This window comes from Adiantum capillus-veneris, chromosome 1 (assembly GCF_014529385.1).
Source record: "Adiantum capillus-veneris isolate H3 chromosome 1, ASM1452938v2, whole genome shotgun sequence".
Taxonomy (NCBI): Eukaryota; Viridiplantae; Streptophyta; class Polypodiopsida; order Polypodiales; family Pteridaceae; genus Adiantum; species Adiantum capillus-veneris.
This window is the reverse complement of record NC_140931.1, coordinates 123,280,550-123,301,524: the sequence shown is the minus strand read 5'-3', so window position 1 is coordinate 123,301,524 and position 20,975 is coordinate 123,280,550. Positions and strand designations below refer to the sequence as shown.

The window sequence follows — 20,975 nt, the reverse complement described above, 5'->3', positions numbered from 1 at the left end:
AGGCAACTTAGGGGTGTCAACCCTAAGTGGACCACTATGAGTGCGTACTCAACAACCATGGCTCGACTATCCCAAACAAATGACTCACCAGGTCTATAATTACAGGATACCATGGTAGTCAATAGATCGTTAAGCATGCACTTGAGCTCTAAATGACACAAAATAGATAATATTCATTCAAGTAAGCTCGAAACATGCAAGGATGCACTTCTGCTACACCATAATTGAGCCCCAAAATTCATGATTTTTGGGCTCCTCCAAGACGAATCTTCAAGGAAATGGTACCAATAGCAAGAGACGGTGTACGGATTGGTTGCCTACTCACCATTCCTGTTAATCATGGGCGATCGGCGTAGACCGGGAGCCTTGGTTTGTCTATAGGTGACCATTGCGCAAGCGCTTAGTGGTGGTGCTCACTTTACGGCACCATTGATTGGCTGCGGCATTGCTGTTACGCATGCTGAGGTGTCAACAACTCATCACGTTCCAAGTGCTGACCTGTTGTCACCCCATTGGACACTCAAGGGTTGGATCCCGTGTATGAACGTGTTGTGCATCTGATGGCTGCAGCGGAAATTTCAGGCCAGAAAGAGTTGGAGATGAACGGTTCGGAGTCGCTCACCCCCGACTCTCGACCTTGACGGACCAAAAATGTTTGTGCTATCAATATTCCATGAAAATGTATCGTTTTTTCCCATCCCTTCTAACCCAAAAACTTACAGTAATCCGCAGGAAATCACTAGAAAAAGACATTGATGGGGTAAGGAAAGGATGCTAACTATCCTTTCCTAGTAAACACACCGACGGCATCCCACATACGTCTATTGTGAGCATTTAGGGCAGCTCACAGTTATCCATATACTTGTAAGTACATAATTTGGAGCGTATCTTTTTTTTTATATACCAAATACGCGCTTTGAATTTATAAGAGAGAAGCAAAATTACATCTGATCACCCATGGAAGGGGTAAAGAGTTAGATACATCAAGGGATAAGTCCATAAACCTAAGCAAAGTTTTATATTGTCTAACTCTAAAGCCTGCATCTTTACAAAAAGGGGCTGCCATAAGACCAGGGATACAAAGGGGCCACAACAGTTAACTTGATAGTAAAAGTGGTTAGCACTAATGTTCACAGCCAATTTATTTCCTCCTGAAGCCTACTGGCAAAGTTCAGGGCCTCTTCATTTTTACTGCCAACCCTAGCACTTCATCCTTCATCTCCTGCACCCAATTATAAATCACATCCAGAGTGCCATTGTCATCCAACAAACCCTGCAAGTCTTCAGCCCTTCTTGCATAAAGCTCTAGAGAGTCTTTCAAGATTGAGACTCTATGCCTGTAGATCCTCATTTCTTCAAGCTTGAGGTAGGAGCGTATCTTTTGAGATTTTGGACAAGAATGGCACATTAAATTGCATTTTTGCAAATTTATCTCTCATAACCACAAAAATTGGAAATTTTTTGGCTCATCCGATGATTAATTCCTTTTATAGAACAGCCAAATGATCCTAAAGGTCCTTCTAAAATAGCCATTGGGCTCAAATAGCTCAATTCTTTCATTGGCCATAACAGAGTGTTGGCAATTTAGTTTCACCAACAAAGCATGAGAAACATCAAAAGCTTCAGATAATCTACAACCTCTTTTTGTATTGTTAAGAGTTGGAAACTTTGGCATATTTGTATGTGGGATTAATCCTTCCGTCCTTGGCAACAAGTCATTCCTTAACATACATGATAAGGGTGTTACTAACCCACCTCAGTTGTCGTGAATTTTTGGCCTATCAAAACATAACCTCATGGGACCCTATAAACATTCTTTTCTCGATTTCTGGAGTGATTCGAGTTTGAAGTAAATAGTGGTTACCCAATTGCCCCAACATGGTAAGGCTTAAGCTTTGAGGAGTTTTATCAGATCATCAAGTTGGACATGCTACTTCTTTATGATGTAGACAAAGTTGAACATGTATAAGATTGTCCATGGTGGTTTTGTAGATCATTGCTTTTGCATATTTTATTGGAAGATGATCGTTGGGATTCCAAGTCAGCAAGCTTTGCAAGTGCACCTTGTGCCCTATTTGTGAAGCTTCCAAGCCATCTCAATGCAATTGAAGTTGCATGACGCCTTCTCCCCATTGTACATCATTTGAATAACCTCATCTGAAAGTAGGAGACCGCTTTAAAAAGTAAGAGCTCATTAAATATACCATGAGGCTCCCACAAAGCGACAAACTTTCATTTCTGTCTACTATTGTTATGCCAAGAACAATTTCTTGGTCAAGATCTCCAGTCTCACATTGTTGAACCAGTATGACTTAACATATATATGCTTTTCTCCCCTAGTCCCCTTTGCTGCGGTGGATATTATTAGAACATTTCCTCAAAACTAAATGCATGCAATAGAAGCCTTTGTTATTTCAATCTCATTGGCCTGTATCATTGATGCTAGACCAACTAGGCTTTGGTCCACTAAGCATTTGACTGACTTGACAAGAGCTTAGACAATATGTTCTACTTAGTCCGAGCTTCAATCATTTGATAGTCTGTTCCTTTGTTATTTCCCCCATTTTTGAACGTCTCGAGGGCACAATGCTGAAGAAGATGATGGAGATGATACATGCATCACAACCTTCACAAATACAAAGCTGACACAGGTGCCCTAGTTGTCTTTCGTAGAAGGCAACGGTGGACTTCGTTGGGGCCTCTCTATGAACTGTCATGGCCTCTTGGTACAAGTAGTTTTTTCTTACTGGCACGTCTCTATGTTACTTTCAAGGAGGCCTGCGACACTGAATCACATTTACAGTTTGTACCAAGTCGCAATGCTGTGAAGACCCAAGACTCCATGGATTTGAAGTTTAGATGCACTAGAATAAATGGAGAGAAACTGAAGCTGAGATATAACCCACTTCTTTCATATGATAACCCCAAATGAGGGGCTTAAATCTGGCCAGAAATCCTCCTGTTTACAATGCTTCGCACATATAGAATAATGGGCTCATCAGAGCCATCAAGGTTGTGGCATACAGAATTTACTTACATGTTCGACAAGACCATAGTCATGGAGGTACAATCCAATTTACTTAAAACGGGTATGAGGTCAGAGTCTGCCGAAGCCAGACAAAGAGAATTATGTCGGATGGCCACCTCCCATGAAGTTCCGCAATAGCCATTGATGAGACTCAGCTGTTCTGTGCTGACGAAGCAAGGCTGGCCTCGAAAAATTTGGGTAAACTGCCTCATGATTTTCGCTCTCTTTTGCTCAGGAACTCAGTCCCTGCGTTTTCCTGGAGAGTAGTGATCCAGGACTCTGTTGTTGAACTTTATGCTCCTTTGTCAAGACCTGGCATCTCAAAAGATAATGCAAACTTCTCGACACGCGCTCGAAGCTCCTCAATCTCTTCATTGTCTTGTAAACCCTTCAAGAAGGCCTTCTGTGAATGCCCCTGCTCATTGCGCACTTTCATTGCTATCTGCAGAGCACTATAAAGAAACTCTGCAATTATTTCAAAGTCTTCTTCCAAGCAGCCTCTTGAAGTCATGGCCGGGGTCCCTGTCCAAGGTCCGATGAATAGAGATATGAGATTCACAACGTCCATTAAAGTTCCAAAGCCAGGAAGCCAAGCATTTGGAGTACAAAGTTCGAAATTCAGGCATCCACTCCACTTTTTTATTTCTACGCTTTCCAAGAGTCCAGCTTTTTCATGTGTCTAAAAGATTTCACAGGCATCCTCGATAAGTGGGTGCATATCAGTATGAAATTGACCCGGCAAAGCAATATATATACTTAAAAGGTTAAAGATGTAGGAGAAGCGTCAAGAATAAGGCAGCTACTTTTTTAAAGTATAAACAAACAAAACCAGGTTAAATATAGGGAATATTACCGAAATACCCCTGAATTTTGTGAAAATTCCCAAACTTTCCCTCGAATTTCAAAAAATTCCAACTATACCCTAATACCAATGTTTGATAGATTTGCTTGAATTCTTGCATAGTTTATTGTTTTCAACAATAGAGATCAATCTTTAATTGTCTTACTTAGAATTTTCGCCACCGAGCTCACAGATAGAGGCATTCGTGTCTATAAATACAAACCATTTCATCTTGAAAGTCCACACTACCATCTCAAATCCTAGCTCTACCATCTTCTATTGAGAGAGAACCAATTTCCTATCAAGATTTGCAAAGAAAAATATACCTTCATAAGTTCAGAAGTCTGAACTCATGAATTATAAGAGGGAATAAAGCACTCGTAAAACTATAAAGCAAGGGACACAAGAAAAGAAAAGAAAAAACAAAAGCAAACACACAAACAAACTAAATCAATTTGTTTGCTACGAAACAAAACATAATTAAATTAAAAATGTTTTTAGAAATGGCATGCGTAAAATAAGTTGACGCAACTTACTTGGCTTAAAACCATTCTTGAGTTCTCAGGTAAGCTAAATACGAATCGCGAAAAATGAATACTACTACAAACCTACGAAGAGCAAAGATCCAAAGTTGACGATATGTGACCTCAACTTCGCTTCTTGTCCAAACAAGAAGAATAAGATTATCACCTTTTATCATGCATAGCTTAGACAACAGCTATGACATCCCTACTCACGTCGTCAGTGCCCAAGAGTAGGTGCAGGTTTGTATAGAGGTCATTCATGCTTTGAACGTACTCTACAAAACCAACGAGCTGAGTTTCTATCACCCTCTGGACTAACAACGGGTATTTTGGGAATTTTGAAATCCTCCAAGGGCATTTCAGGAAATTTTGGCAAATTATGAGGGGTATTTTGGGAATTTCCACAAATTTCAGGGTATTTTGGTAATTTTCCCTCCATAGAAAGATCTCTATGACGAGTTTCCACTGTAGCTCCAACTACGGTGTACTATCAACATGCACAAAGCATTGGCCCTATTTTCTTTCCACAGCCAAACAAAAAGCTAGGCATTGCTAATCAAGGTAATGCAAGAAAGTACACCAATGGTTGCGTCTTATCATTAGAATAGGGTGCAGAGTTTTTATTGAACAAAGAAATACATATTCCTGACTTCATTAGATTGACTCTGAAATAGGAGAGTGTCTTTACCCATTCGAACACCCCCAGGAGCCATTGCACCGCTATCACCATAAACGGCATTTTTATTAAGAATAATGCCAGATTTCTCGCATACCTTTTCAAAATGCATTCCTGCAATAAATACAGCAAGTGTTAGGTTTACACCTTCCTTCTTATAAATGCCAATATTATTCAAGAAAGAAACGCTCCACTATTTTACCTGTCAGTTTGAAAGGTCGAAGATCCCACAGCATCAAATGATTATCTGTGCCACCAGTAACCATCTTGCAATCCTTTTTCTGTAAGGCCGCAGCCAAAGCCTTGGCATTTTTCAATACTTGGCAAATGTGCGCCTTGAATTCTGGCGTATCCACCTGCAGCAAGGCAACTGCAAGAGCAGCAGTACGGTTATTGTGAGGCCCACCCTGTATGGAGTGAGACACAGCAAAGTTTATTTTTGCCTCAAAATCATAATGATCTGCATCATCACCAGCTGATTTACGTTTTTGGCCCTTTCTAAAAAAGATGATGCCTCCTCTTGGGCCTCTCAAACTTTTGTGTGTTGTGCTTGTGACAATGTCGCAATACTGGAAGGGGCTATTGCATTGCTGAAGCCATAAAATAAAGTAACAATTAGAGCCATGCGTTTGCAGGTTGACATCAACTTCACTTAGATGTACTGATTGTGCAACTATTCAAAGCCTAAAAACAATTCAACCACATTCACTACCACAAGAACCTAAACAAATTTAGGTTCAACTTCTCAAATTTGAGTAGCCTTCAATCTCAATGATCGAATAAAAAATCGTTCGCTCAAATAACAAAATAAATAACCATACCATGAGCCTTTGTGCACAAGGACGCAAAAAAATTTCAGAGCATGGGGGGGGGGGGGGGGGGGGGGGGGGGGGGGGGGCAACTATATTTGCAGGTCTACTGTGTTTCATGACATTAGGGGCCGGTATCACCGTCTATTTCGAAAGGGTTTTGGATTTCTCAGACACGTTATGCACTTAACGCCCAAAGATTCTTGGGGCTCTCCCTCCTAGAACTTCAAAGACGTCGGACAGCCATTCTACGAGAGAAAGTATCTGACCACCCACCTAGAAAAGCACAATTAGGGCTTTATCCCCCAACAACCAAGTATGAGTATTGTTGCTGTCACAAACGGGAGTGCACACGAGCAATTAATAAGCGGACAATAAATAGAACTTGACCGAAGAGAGAAGGCAGAAGATCGACACAGTTTTGGACCCCCCCCCCCCCCCCCCCCCCCCCCCCCCCCCCCAAACCAAAAACAAAAAGAGAATCTTTATTATGGGGAGAATCTTTTTACAAGTAGAAGAACCGGAGTAAACCCCTCTGTTCTAGATCTCAAACTCGATGGTTGTTTCCTTCCCATTGGGGAGCCTGAGAAACTGGCTCTCGACTTAAAATCCTTCCAGTTTGTACTCAGAGCCTCAAAGCTTTCCAAACCGTCCCAAGTTCCGTTTCCGGAATCCCCGAGCGTACTCCCGAGCCTCCTTGCTCCTCGTCCGTGATAGGGTACCTACAAAAAGCACAAACACAATGGCAAAGAAGCATAGATCTTATGCACAACCAATACCCATCGCTCCAAGCATGGAAAACAACCTCAGTACGCTAACTTGTTGTAGTCACTTGCAGTCCCATTTCTAGAGAGAGAGAGAGAGAGAGAGAGAGAGAGTTGGCGGCATTTCTAAAGAGAGGAGAGAGAGAGATTCTTGTTCGTACACTGTTTTTAACCAGTGAGGGGGCGCCCTCTTTTGATTAGCTTCATTTTAATAAGGGGGCTGCCCACCTATTAAGTGGGGAGCCGTCCACTTATAAAATAAGTGTTAACCTGTTCAAAAACTCAGAAAAGACTTGTGAGATGAAAACTAATGCTTGTGAGAGTGCGCGTGTGCGGAAGAGAGAGAGAGAGAGAGAGAGAGAGAGAGAGAGAGAGAGAGAGAGAGAGAGAGAGAGAAACGCTGTGTGTGGAAGAGGGGCGATCAGTCCCCCCCTCTGACCATCAGACAGAAAACGACAATGAATGGCTGTGTACAGATGATAAGTGGATACACCCCCTGGCTCCATATATAGGTGCCTAAGGAGGGGGTCGAGCAGTGCCAGAAAGAGCTCCACGACCCAGCATAAAAAAAAGGGATATAAGGGCGCCCGGACAAAGTGGACGGCCAGCCCAAACGATGGGCGGCCGGACGATGCAGTTTGTATGCGTATGCAAAGGGTGGCTAGCCCGGAGGCACACTAGCCGCACATGTATGCCCTAGACCTGTGAAGCAGCAGAGTGGTGTAAATCTAACACCCCCTCTCAGCACCTGATGCTGAACAAACCGCATGAAGCTGAAGATGTGAGGCAAATGATAAAGATGTCTGTTGCGATGGCCACTGAAGGACAATACTCCCGGCGAACTCCACGAGTGTAGCAGCAGTCTGGGGTGTCACGACCGTAAAGAAATCTCCATGGCAAACTGCCATCACAAGCAGTGTAGCGAGCTGCTGTACTCCACCAATACAGGGTGAAGATACTACGTGAAGGTCCCGAACTGTGAAAACAACTCCTTGTCGTCAAAGAAGTGCCAATAGACCTGCAAGTGTCCTGCCCAATAGGATCTGTGGTGTTTGTAGTTAAACCGTCTGGAGAAAATGGAGAAGCCCAAGAACCGTCATGAGCATGACCAGAAGCTTGTCAATGGATAAACCTGCAACCCAGTGTGGCCAGGTGGCTAAGCTGTGTAAAACTCCACGAAGGCCAGATGTAGCAATTTGCGTCGTAAACGTCCTCCAAGAAAAGCAAGACTAAACAGTCTGCACTAATAGAAGCTACTGTAAGCTGCAGCAGTCACCAAGAGACCGCACGGACCACCACCGGATGGTATCTTGTCAATAGATAGGATAATTCAAGATAAGGGGAAAGCCAGACGCAGCAGTTTGCGCTGTGAAGGGCCTCTGAGAAGAGGTGTGGTCAGACCAAGTTGTCCGCACCGTAACATCTTGTAGATGTAGGGAAGCCGGACTGAGCAGTCTGCGCTGTGAAGATCCTTTGAGAAGAGGAAAGGCCAGACCAATCTGTCTGCACCGTCTTGCATGTATCTCCTGCCTCCAATCCTCTGGTGTCAAACAAAACAAAATCAGCGCCAACAACGCCACCAAACCGCAACTCAGTGTGGCTCTCAATGTGAATGAGCCGGGAGTGGCATACTGCCCAGGTTGGGGGATATGGTAAGGTTAACAAGGGTGAGTGTAAGCGACTCAAAGGTCGCAATCCAAATGATCAGCAGTGTAGAAGAGCAGCTGCACTACCATCCAAGCCAAGCTTCGGGTGACTCCGAATGTCGTCGCGTAATGATGCCCGATCTCCCGCATCTTGCGGGTAAACTCTCGAAGAGAGTCCAAAGCGCTGAAGTCCCACTCCAATCTGTAGATCCAAGCAATGAGCCTGTCCAAGAAGAGGTTCAAGTCTTGATTCCAAGATCCTCTCCCTAAGTCCATGTAGATGCTCCTGTGTAAGCAAGTGATCTGACGTGTCGAGGTCAAGTGGTAAGTGTCTGTCCACCCAAGATGGTGGTGTCTTCTCTGGGAATGTCGGAATCCCATATGCCATGAGCATGGCCATATCTCGTGTGAACTCCTCTGATGAGTGCATAGGTGTGTCCATAGCAAATCACATCACCACCCCCTCTGGAGTGCGCAACGGCGAATGATGGCTGGAATGAATGAATCTCCCACATCACCACCCCCTCTAGAATGCGCAACTGGCGAATGATGGCTGGAATGAATGAATCTCCCATATGCCACGAGCATGGCCATATCTCGTGTGAACTCCTCTGATGAGTGCATAGGCATGTCCATAGCAAATCACATCACCACCCCCTCTGGAGTGCGCAACCGGCGAATGATGGCTGGAATGAATGAATCTCCCAAGGATTGTATGCCCGTAGATGATCAAGCCGATGTCGAAGATAATGTGTACTGCAGCAGTCACTGAGAGACCGCACAGACCACCATCGGATGGTGTCCTAGCAAGAGGTAACTTCATCCTTTGTGAAAAACACAAATCGTGTGGCTCCTATCCACCCAAAAACGCAACTGCGAGGTGATGAAAACCGCTGCTGTCCAGCAATTTTCAGCGTGCTCGTACGCTCACGGCGGTGGGGAGGGTGGGGAATCAATGTCACAACCCAAGGTGGGCTGAAAACAGAGAAAACAGCAGGTTCAAACGGGTGAAATCTGTCGATCTGAAGAGGAACAAGACCAGCGAGGCACCGGATGCCAAGGCAGGGAAGGTGGTGGCAAGATCTGCGGTCGAAAAGCTGAGCGCTGCCCTTTTGCTGCAAAAATGCAGCAGCTGTCCAAAAACGCAGATATGGATCAAAAACGCAAATGGAGAAGGGGCATTTCCGGTGAGGAAATTGCCCAGAAAGTGTAGCGCTGGCAGTAGAAACAACAGATCTGATGGTTGCTTGCAAAAACGCAGGTGGCAAAGCATTCCTTCGCGATGGAAGCTGTCCAAATGTTGGCGCCACCCGCAGACAGATTTGCAGAAACGCTGATGCTTTCCAAAAACGCTGGCTGTTGTGATCCCTTGGGAGGAGAACCTCTGCAGGTGATGAAAAGTTGGTCCCATGGAGAGCCTGAAACTGCTGATACCATGTGAGAGTGCGCGTGTGCGGAAGAGAGAGAGAGAGAGAGAGAGAGAGAGACACAAACGCTATGTGTGGAAGAGGGGGCGATCAGCCCCCCCACTGACCATCAGACAGAAAACGCCAATGAATGGCTGTGTACAAATGATATGTGGGTACCCCCCCTGGCTCCATATATAGGTGCCCAAGGAGGGGGTCGAGCCGTGCCAGAAAGAGCTCCACGACCCAGCATAAAAAAAAGGATATAAGGGCGCTCGGACAAAGTGGGCAGCCGGCCCAGATGATGGGCGGCTGGACGATGCAGCTTGTATGCGTATACAAAGGGTAGCCAGCCCAGAGGCACACTAGCCGTACATGTATTCCCTAGACCTGTGAAGCAACAGAGTGGTGTAAATCTAACAACGCTCACATAGCACTCTCACGCGTCCCTTCATGCACAGACACAATGCAGACATAGATTTCCTTGCAGAAAAGCATCTGTTTTCCCGGAAAGCACTCAAAAACATCCCACTTCTATTCAAAGCTTCTCAAAACCCATCTTTACTCATGCTTGCGTACGCATAATACTTACCCAATTCGGATTTCCTCCCATACCAACGGAATATTCCCTATTGGATGCTCTTGTCACCCATCTTGTGACGCATCAAGAATATTCGTTTCTCGGTCTCCCCCACCGAACTAGAGGAACAGCTCCTTCGCGATGCTCAATGTCACCCATCATATGAAACATCGGAGATGTCCGTTCATGATGGCTTTTATCCGTTCTTGTAGATCTATAGTTTCTACCTTAATAGTTCAAGTGCACACATTTAAAGATCCTAATTTCATTAAATAGAAATTGTCACAAGACGGGGACCACGTGCCAATAGAAAAGAACAGATTGAACAGACTTTTAGCACTTTAATAACAATTGAACTGAAAGAGAGAGACGACAGAGACGACACGCGACGCGGAGTGACCGCCCCAGAGAGTATTGGTCCCAAACCTTGGCGCCCCTTTCGATGTTTCTTTTATATTGCATCAACACAGTACAAGCCGGTACTCCAGACTCTGCACCTTCTCCAGGAAGCATGCCAGAGAATGAGCCCTAACCTCATATTTAAAGGCCCTAGGCCCCAAAAGCAGTTTACAGTAAAAAGACTTCAAACTCAAAAGCATCTGGTCCAGAAGCAAAGCCAAAAAGCTACCAACGTAAATCACGGAAATCCGTACAGCCTGCCACGTCATCATGCCATTGCAATTTTCGGAAATTTGTCACGTCATCAGTTTTTGCGTGTGCGAGTCCTGCTTTATTTTAATCCTTTATGTCACTTGGGGCCCCATCGGACGGGGTCCCCATAAGTTGGTAGGACTTCTTCTGCTGTTACTTGTTCTTCTTAGGGTTTAGGCCCCTCGGCCGGCATCTGTAAGTTGGCTCCATTCTTTAGGCTTTGACACGTCAACAGTTTCTGACATCTCGCCTTCTTGAAAGAGAGTAATCATCCGCGATTACAGCATATCTGCAAAACAACTCTAGTTAGCTTAAAAAAATTTCCGAGGGTCATTCCGAGAGACATTCCGAGGGACAACCAGTTTGCTCTTTTTATCAAGGAGTTAGCTTCTCCTTTCTGCTCTTTTGATCAAGGAGTTAGCTTCTCCTTTCGATTGTTTTGATCAAGGAGTCAGCTTATCCTTTCTACTCTTTTGATCAAGGAGTTAGCTTCTCCTTTCGTCCAGATCGAAACTCTTGATATTCCGGCGTAAAAATATTAGCCATCACACACAAACCATATTGATCTTCCACAAGTGTCTTGATGCACTAAAAAATTACATACTCGGGCAATCTCATCCAATTAGGAATATTCAGTAATTGGCACATCACAATGCAACACAAATGCTCACATATGCATGTTACAAGACATAGAAACATAAAGCCGCCGATAAACACTCCTCCCGCATAACCTAACAAGGTTCGGGCCGGGAGATATTCAACGACTCCCTCATCACTCCTCCCGCATAACCTAAAAAGGTCCAGGTCGGGAGATATAGAGGCCTTTTACAACCAAACGCCCCCCATACCGCAACCTGTGTCGTTTGGAGGTGTTGAGAGTAACCACAACTCAGACTTCTTAATACTCCTCCCGCATAACCATCCAAGTCCGGGCCGGGAGTCACAACAACAATTATATTACAAGCATACAACCAAACGCTCCCCAGACATCCCGTCTGCGTCGTTCGGAGGTTCAAACAATAGCAAAACAACATCTCTACAATGCTTGGACTTGCCGACGATGTCGACGACGATGAGGACGACGACGAGACGGGCTGAAATCTGAAAACGATAAGGGCTGAAATCTGCAAATCTTGTATCTGTTGAATTCTAACTCTATGTCGATGACGACGATGCGACGACGCGCTGAAAACGCAGATGCTGAAATCTGTGTTTTCCAAGCTGAAACTGTAAACCTTGCGGAAACTGAGCGTGCGACGAGGAACTACAGTGGGAAGGTGAGATCTGCGAGGTTCGGGGGTTCTTCTGCGATGTCTAAAGGCTGAAAACTGAAAACGCTGATGTTCCTTGAGTTTCTTGAGGTTCTTGAGGTTTTCTTTCGCTTGCAAATCGCGTTTGAGAAGGATCTTCTCTTCACCCGAGTTCTACTCCTTTCCGCGGGCGCACCCCTTGGCGGCCTTGCACTCACACCAAGGTTGCTTTTTCCCACCTCACGTCGATTGGCCGGCCGCTAAGTGCACGGTCCGCTCTCAATGAGTGAAAAGAGACACAAGGGGAGGCTGGACAAGCCCTTCTTTCTTGGGATTCCTGTCACTCTTCAACAAAACACGTTTAGGAATCGACACGCCCAAGCAAACTTAGGTTCGTGCGACCTCAACAAGCAAAAAAAAATTGTGGTTCTTTCCTTGAGTGATACAGAACACTGCCAAAGCTCTGATACCAATGTTAGGTGCAGCGGAATGATGTTTGCGCTTTGCTCAAGATGAGAGCTCCGAACTGTGCTCAAGGTTCCTTTTTGTTCTTATGGAAGGTAGAGCCTTCCGTTCTTAATGGAAAATGCTATGATCACAAACAAAGTGAATGGACAATGTGCGTGCAAGTGTATGAGACTGAGAGATAGATAGAGAAGAGATACGACACCCGAGAGGTTGTAAAACCCTCCTCCGAAGGCCCCACTCTCGTCGGCGAGAGTGGTCTAACTTTGATTGCACAAAGGTGTACAATGACGATGCATGGACTGATGCAAATGGGGGCTATGTCAATGACGACGATGATGACTTTAGGGATGTACTTGGTCTGCTTCTATCTATTGTCCAAAAGGGGGAAAATGCTGAGGTTCTGGGTGATCTTGGGGCTGATTCGTATGGCTGAAAATCTCTGTTTTGTCGAAGGTTCTAAGCTGAATAAAAATGCTGAAATGATGCACCTTTTGGCTGCGTTTTTGTAGCTGTGATCGTAGGTTGAAACGCTGAGGAACTGCAAGTTAGGGCAGCGTTTTAATGGGCTGAATACCTGCTGCAAAAACGCTACCAAAGGCTGCGTTTTCACGGCTGAAATCTGAAGGACAAAACGCTGGTGTTGCTGCCCTGCTAGCGACCAAAAACGCTAATGGCTGGGGTTGGATGTCGCAAGGAAAACGCCAGGAAATTGGAGCTTGATGGCGATGGCTGACGGAGAAGGAAACGCCAGAGCTTGAAGGAAGGTAGGCGATCCAAAACGCTGGGGGTGCTGAGGGGGGGTTACTGCTGAGAAGTGGCCTATTGAGCGAGAAGCTCCTGCTGCCTCTTCTGCCAATTAGTGCTAGTCTAGGTTTGCTTATATACAAACTTACTCAATTTGCCCTACCTACTTTCCAACAAAAGTCGTTAAAAAATAATAAGTGAAAAATGTCAAAAATAGGGAAAATAGGCTAAATGCATTGGAAAATTCCCCTAACTGATTCTAATGGATTCTGATGGGAATTCTGATGATCATGCTGTGTGCAACCAAAGGATATGCATCTATACCAAGTGACTGGGCATGCACGGTCTACGGATAGACTCACAAAAGTGCCAGATCAGTTCTAAATCTAGACTAACTGGACTGACTGAACCCTGATCATGCTGTAGCTTGTCCACGGACACATAGGGCTGGATGTGTCACGTGACAGGTGGGGTTTTGTCGACCGTTGGTGCGGGCGTCGGCTCCTCTGGTCTATCAATGCGTTTGGGACAATTAGAATGATTGTGCCTTGTTTGAAAGCATCCAAAGCATTGGCCTTCTTGTAGTAAGGTGTCTCGTTGTTGAGGCGTCAAACGAGGCCTTTGCAGTTGATTTTCACGAGACTCTCGAGAGTTTGTTCGTTGTTGCCGAGAGTTGTGGTTAGCAGCCGGAGATTCTTCCGTGGTAAACTCTAGCTTTCCCTTCATCAGTTTGTAGCCAACCACGGCATGGTCCATAAGTGCTTACATGGTAGAGACTTGCTTGGATAGACAATATTCCTGCAATGGTGATGGTAGTCCAATGGTGTATCGCTCGCACTGGGCCTCCAAGGGAACAGATCTAAAGAAGGACACCGAAAGGTACACGTCGAAAAACCTTTGGTTATATTCGTCCATGGTTTCGGTGGCAAGCATTTTCAAGTTGCCTCACTCTGCCAAAATCTGGACTTCAAACATCATCATGTAACTACGTGAAAAAACTGTCTTGAAAGCTTGCCAGGTCCTTGGAGCATGTTGTTGTGTCGTGATTGAACTCCACCATTGAATAGCATTATCTTTAAGAAATCCCGCTGCTCGAGAAATCTTGGATTCTTCTGTATAGTTCCCCAAAGCATAGATGTTGTCAAATTGCTGTAGGAACTGCAATGCTTTCTTGCGATCTTTCACCCCGGAAAAAGTGAAAAACTTGACTGTCGTGCCACCATCTTTGAAATCTTTGGGTTGGTTAGGCGCATATCCCAGGTATGGATAATAAGGGTATCCATATGGGCTCCAACCATTGTAGCCTGGTGGCGGTGGTGGTGGAGGTGGGGACAATGGCAGTGGAAAAGGCGGTTGCACTAGATCAGGGTCAGATGGCTGCACCATATTCCTGAACACTCCCCCGATTGGAACAAACGGCTGAGAAGGTTGCCGATTGGAAGCTCTCGTACTTTCTGGTGCCGGAGGAGGAGGTACCACCTGGGGCATCAGACGGGGTAACATGTAGTTCAAAAATTGTTGAAAACTTTGCAGCATCGGAAGATTCTGGTGAGGATGCCGCGAAAGAATGTTAGTGAAGCTCATTGAGCAAAAACTACAAATATTCTACTAAATCCATGAATTCCAAGTATTGGGTTCTTTAAGGCTTATGCCCTGTAAGACACTACGATGAAGACGGGAGCGCGCCCAATGCGCAATGAAGTAAGGGTGGGAGTGGCTAATAAGTCCGGGTTGGAGGGCAAAGATACCTCAAATAAAATTCCAATAGCTTTGTTTGCTCTGTTGTAGGACCGGTATGCTTTCAAAAAAGCACACGCCTGATGCTCTGATACCACTGTCACACGACGGGCACCACGTGCCAATAAAAAAGAACAGATTGAACAGACTTTTAGCACTTTAATAACAACTAAACTGACAGAGAGAGACGACACGCAACACGGAGTGGCGGAATTCCACTCCAGAGAGTATTGGCCCCAAACCTTGGCGCCCCTTTCGGTATTTCTTTATATTGCATCAACACAGTACAAGCCGGTAGTCGAGACTCTGCACCTTCTCCAAGAAACATGCCAGAGAATGAGCCCTAACCTTATATTTAAAGGCCCTAGGCCCCAAAAGCAGTTTACAGTAAAAAGCCTTCAAACTCAAAAGCATTTGGTCCAAAAGCAAAGCCAAAAAGCTGCCAGCGTAAATCATGGAAATCCGTATAGCTACCACGTCATCAGTCAGCGCAAAACGCGGAAATCCGTACAACCTGCCACGTCATCATGCCAACGCAATTTTTGAAAATCTGCCACGTCATCAATTTTTGTGTGTGTGCGGGTCTTGCTTTATTTTAATCCTTTATGTCACTTGGGGCCCCATCGGACAGGGTCCCCATAAGTTGGTAGGACTTCTTCTTCTGTTACTTGTTCTTCTTAGGGTTTAGGCCCCTCGGCCGTCATCTGTAAGTTGGCTCCATTCTTTAGGCTTTGACACGTCAGCAGTCTGTGACAGAAATTACTCAAAAATAAGAAAATGGTCAATTTAGCAAGATCCCTCTGGCTTCTAAACAGTTGTCCTCAACTGTAGTGCTCGTACATATCCTTCCAAAATCTGGGGATAAGGTGCTGATTCTGGCTTGGTCATCCATTGAGCATCCAAAGTAAAATCGTTCTTGAATTTGACCAAATACTTCAATCGTGCAGATGTAACCCTATGTGCATGTGGACAAGCTGCAACTCCTATTTCTAGGGTTCAGGCGTCACGCGCGCATTACACTTGAGCCATGTGGACAAGCTACTGCTTCAAATCATCATTCGTCTTAAGTTAATATAGCTTAGGATCTAGCCTGGCACTTTGTGAGCCTCTAGGACATGCATAATAAGGCAAGTTAAAAGTTGCATACCCTCTCTTGCACATTTACAATCACTTAAGTATTTAGGCATATTAACAGTCATTAAAGTCATTTAATAATAAACGATCTCTTTTAAGTGAAGTCGTGGGGGTATAATTCAGCCTACTACTCGACCTACTCCATTTTCAGTACATAAGTGAGTTTGGGGCTCACTTTATCCATCCATCAGTTCCCCAATAGCAGATCAGCCTGGAGTTTTTGCACTAGATCAGCCCTTGCATTTTTGCCCAGTATCCTCAGCACCAGCGTTTTCAAAATTAGGCTCAGCCCTAGCGTTTTTGCATCAGATCAGCACTAGCATTTCGCTGATCATTAGCATGAAGCATTCATCAAATAGCCATTGTATTCGCATTTGTGCAAGTAATCTAAAGCAAGTACTTGCTCTGGCAACAAAGCAAGGGGGCCTTGAGGGTGGTCGGGACCCAACATGCGGTCTCTCTCTCTCTCTCTCTCTCTCTCTCTCTCTCTCTCTCTCTCTCTCACACACACACACACACACACATTGTGTTCATTGAAGTAAAGTAACCTTGTGTTTGTGCAAAGTACTAGATCCGAGCTAAAATCCTTAAAACCCTTCCGCCGCACCTAACATTAGACAGCCTAGGAAGTGTTCTGGCACCTTTGTGACTCTCCACATGATCACCGCCAATGTCTACTAGGTGTAGGCACCAGGGTTATAGGAATTTAGCTTTAGAATGGCCTAGTAGTTTATTGCACATGAATTGATAATAAGTCAACATTATTATGACATTTATGAGTCCAGCAATGGGATATCATCTAGCAGTTTTGTTGCTCGACCCAACACTCCCAGACAACGAAGGGATCACCACTTCGATTCATTCAGAACCTAGTAACCAATGGGCAGCCAGTCCCTCAGCAAGACCTCCACCATCTACACCATTTCCACCTCCTCAACATCCATAGCGTTCGTGATCCCAGCCATCGGTAGCAGATCCTCACCAACGTTTTGCATCAGTTCAGCCAACGTTCTCGGATTTCAACCCATCATCATCATCCTCATCAGCACCCTTGACATAGGCATTAGCAGATCAGCCCATTACCTCATCGCAGTTGCACATCCAAGCCATAAGCACCATTTGCAGCCCTTAGCCCCTCAGATCCAAGCATTTGTAGCAAGATCCCACTAGCATCTGTATCAACATTTGTGCAATCTAAACCAAATACCACTCTAGTCATAGAGTTAGGGGCCCTTGGAGGGAGGCTTGGGACCCCATCAAGTGTTAGGTCTTCTTTTTCCCTCTATCACTCACAAAACCTTCACTCACAATAGCATTCTCTCTCTCTCTCTCTCTCTCTCTCTCTCTCTCTCTCTCTCTCTCTCTCTCTCTCTCTCTCTCTCTCTCTCTCTCTCTCTCTCTCGCATCTGAGTCTCCTGAAAAGTATCAAACTTGATCGAGTGGCCACCTTGCTTAAACTCTCGGACTTTCTTGCTTTTATCTTCGAGAAAGTCATACTGGTTGGCTTTGTAAAAATTCTTCTTGTTCGCATAAAACTTTCCGTCATCGGAATCTGAGCTGTCTGTAGACGAGTCCTCGGTAGAACTGTCAGTCTCTGGGCGAGATTTAGCCTTCTTTGCCTTGCCCTTTCCAAAGCGTTGCTTCTTGCTTCGCTTTTTACCTTTTCTGTCTTCTTCGCTCGAATCCGAGGAGCTAGAAGAACTGTCAGAAGAAGAAGAAGAAGAACTGGGTACTCCTTCAAATCGAACACGCTTCTTCCATTTCTTTGCCTTGTCAAATGTCAACCGACGACCCAAATATCCCGGGAAGTCAGTGCCTTTCTTCTGCTTTTTGCCGTGCTTTTTGGCTTTCTTTTGCGTGTCAAAAAGCTGAGCAATCCGTGCATCAACCACGTTCTCCAGTTCCTTCTCCGTATATTTCTTGGAGGCAGAAGGTTTCTTGAGAGCGGGTTTCGGGAGTGGTGTTGTGGTTCTCTGCCACTCCATCTGTACCTCTTTCAAAGAGGTCTGGTTCATATATTTTGCCATCTTCGGGTCCTTGGCAAAATTGAGCATCATCTTTGTTGCATCGTTGATCAACTGGCGACACTCTATCTCTCGCCGCTCCGCCTAAGTAGGCCAAGGCGGGCCATACTCTCAGCCTGAATCTTCGTTGTGATCCCAGCCCGCATCTCCAGATGCAGGGGGAGTCGACTGATCATTGCCTGAAGCCATAGGTGCCACGGAAAAAAATTCGGGGATCGGATTTCCCGTAGAAGAGAAATCGGCCGTGCTCAAATAACACTGTAACAGACTTGGACACTCCAAGTCAAGAATCAACCGCGACAGCACCAAATTACCACTTCAAAACAATTCACAGATCACAATAGATTTGCACTGGCCCGACGGAGTTCCGTGCCTAGAGATATTGGCCCCAAAGACTTGCGCCCCTTTCGGTATTTCTTTTTACATTAATCAATCATCAAAGTACAAGAGAGCGGTTAGGGTTTCACTCTCAGACTCTGCGTCCAGATGCTCTGAGAAGTGAGGCCCTCACCACTAATTTAAAGGTTACAAGGGATGCCCAAAAGCAGAGCCCCAAAAGCTTTAAAAATCAAAAGCATCAGTTCTCTCTCTCTGTTAGAGAGTCTTTTCTCTTTTTTTTTATAAAAAAAAAGCAAAAGCAAAATTCGCGTCGCTCATCATTTTCCAAAAAAAAAATAATAATAATAATAATCCGCCTCCGCGATTTTCGGAATTTAGGGTTTTTGGCAAAAATTAGGGTTTGCAGGAATTTTAGGGTTCTGGCAGAAATTAGGGTTTCTGCTGTCCGCCACGTCATCACTTTGTGACAAACCTCCCTTGGTGGCGTTTTCCCTCCAAGCAGAAAGACTTCCCTAGCCCTAGCGTTTTTCATCAACATCAGCTTGGCGTTTTCCTCAGCAGATACCCCTCGCCAAGAAGACCTCAACACTAGCGTTTTGCATCACAGAACCCCTGCCAGACCATCTTATCCCTAGCGTTTCCAAAACCCCCAATCGCCCTGCCATTTGCATGGCGATTTTCAGCAGATGAAGACCAGCAGATTTCAGCCCGCAAGGACCTGCCCACATCAGCGTTTTTGGTGTCATATCATTTCAGCCATTAGCGTTTTTGGAACAGCAGCAAGGCGACATCAGATTTCAGCCAGTAGCGTTTTTGGACAGCAGTACATAAGCGTCAGATTTCAGCCCTTAGATCGGTCTCGCCATCCCTGTCATCGACATCAATCTAGCCTAGACTTGCATCAGTCACATGCATCCACTCTGTACCAGTTTGTGCAATCAATAGTAGACCACTCTCACCGACGAGAGTGAAGGGTTTTACGTCTCTGGTGTCGTATTCTCTTCTCTCTCTATCTCTCAGTCTCATACACTTGCACGCACAGTGTCCATTCACTTTGTTTGTGATCATTGCACTCTCTCATTAAGAACGGAAGGTTTTCCCTTCCATAAGAACGAAATGAACCTTGAGCACAGTTCGGAGCACTCATCTTGAGCAAAGTTTAAACATTCATTCCGCTGCACCTTACATTGGTATCAAAGCTTTGGTAGTGTTCTGTATCACTCAAGGAAAAAACCACAAGAACCACATAATTTTTTTTGCTTGTTGAGGTCGCACGAACCCAAGTTCACTTGGGCGTGTCGATTACTAATCGTGTTTTTGAAGAGTGACAAGAAACCCAGGAAAGAAGGGCTTGTCCAGCCGCTCCTTGTGCCTCTTTTCACTCATTGAGAGCGGACCGTGCACTTAGCGGTCGGCCAATCGACGTGAGGTGGGAAAAAGCAATCTTGGTGTGAGCGCAAGGCCGCCAAGGGGTGCGCCCGCAAAAAAGAGCAGACCTCGGGTAAAGAGAAGATCCTTCTCTAACACAGATTGCAAGCAAAAGAAGAACCTCAAGAACCTCAAGAACCCCAAGAACCCAAGACATCAGTGGATGGTCATCATTCGAAGCGGAATGGATACTTCGCTTAGAGGTGATGAGCATGAGAGAGGCGAAGAAGAATTTTCCCCACCAGGAGGTTTTTCTGACCCTCCCCCTTCCCCATCTACGCCAAGGATTGCACTAACTCCTATGGAGGAGTTGACACAGTTGTTCAATGGACAACAAGTTCGAACCCAAAGCAAGAGAAGCAGAAGAAAGGCCTACAAAGAAGAAATGGCAGACAGAGATCGTGAATACGAAGAAAGCATGGCAACCATAGAGCGTGAGTACAACTTGGAAGACAAAGAAAGACAAGCCAAATTGGATCGCGAGAACAAAGAAAGTCAAGACAAATTTGATCGCGAGAACAAAGCAAGACAAGCAGAATTTGATCGCGAGAACAAAGCCATAAAAGAAAAGAGCGACCAACACATGAAAGAGTTCTTGCGACTCTTTTCTCAAGTGCAGGCACAGATGCAAGAGATTCAGGAGACGGAGACTCTCTCAGTCTCTACTTCTCCCAAGCATGACACACAGAATTTGCATGATGATGATTTGAATGCTAATGATGAGCATGATGATTTGGATGACACTGACAAGCATGATGATTTGCATAATCAAGATGTGATTTCTCACAAGCATGATGAATTGCATGAAGATGACGTGATTGTTCACAAGGATGATGAGTTAGTGGATGCTTTCTCTAGCGAAGCTAACCTTGTTGCAGATTCGATCAATCACGAAGGATCGATCTTGGCTCTCGAGCCTAGGTCCA

General features: G+C 45.1%; 1 protein-coding gene across 4 annotated transcripts in view; it reads right to left on the bottom strand.

The window, feature by feature from the left end:
• Positions 1-2,891: 2,891 nt before the first annotated feature.
• Positions 2,892-20,975, bottom strand: part of LOC147465478 (serine hydroxymethyltransferase 4-like) — a 53,572-nt gene continuing 35,488 nt past the window's right edge. The window contains exons 2-6 of one of the 4 annotated variants that reach the window (XM_086520394.1): positions 6,388-6,600; positions 5,542-5,659; positions 5,272-5,439; positions 5,082-5,183; positions 2,892-3,550 (exon numbers count right to left, since the gene is read on the bottom strand). In XM_086520394.1, coding sequence (XP_086376520.1) covers positions 3,321-3,550; positions 5,082-5,183; positions 5,272-5,439; positions 5,542-5,659; positions 6,388-6,600 — 831 coding nt within the window. In that variant the 3' untranslated portion in view covers positions 2,892-3,320. Of the gene's footprint in view, positions 3,551-5,081; positions 5,184-5,271; positions 5,660-6,387; positions 6,601-20,975 lie in introns of all 4 variants that reach the window. The other 3 variants (XM_086520409.1, XM_086520386.1, XM_086520401.1) reach the window with 3 other exon arrangements.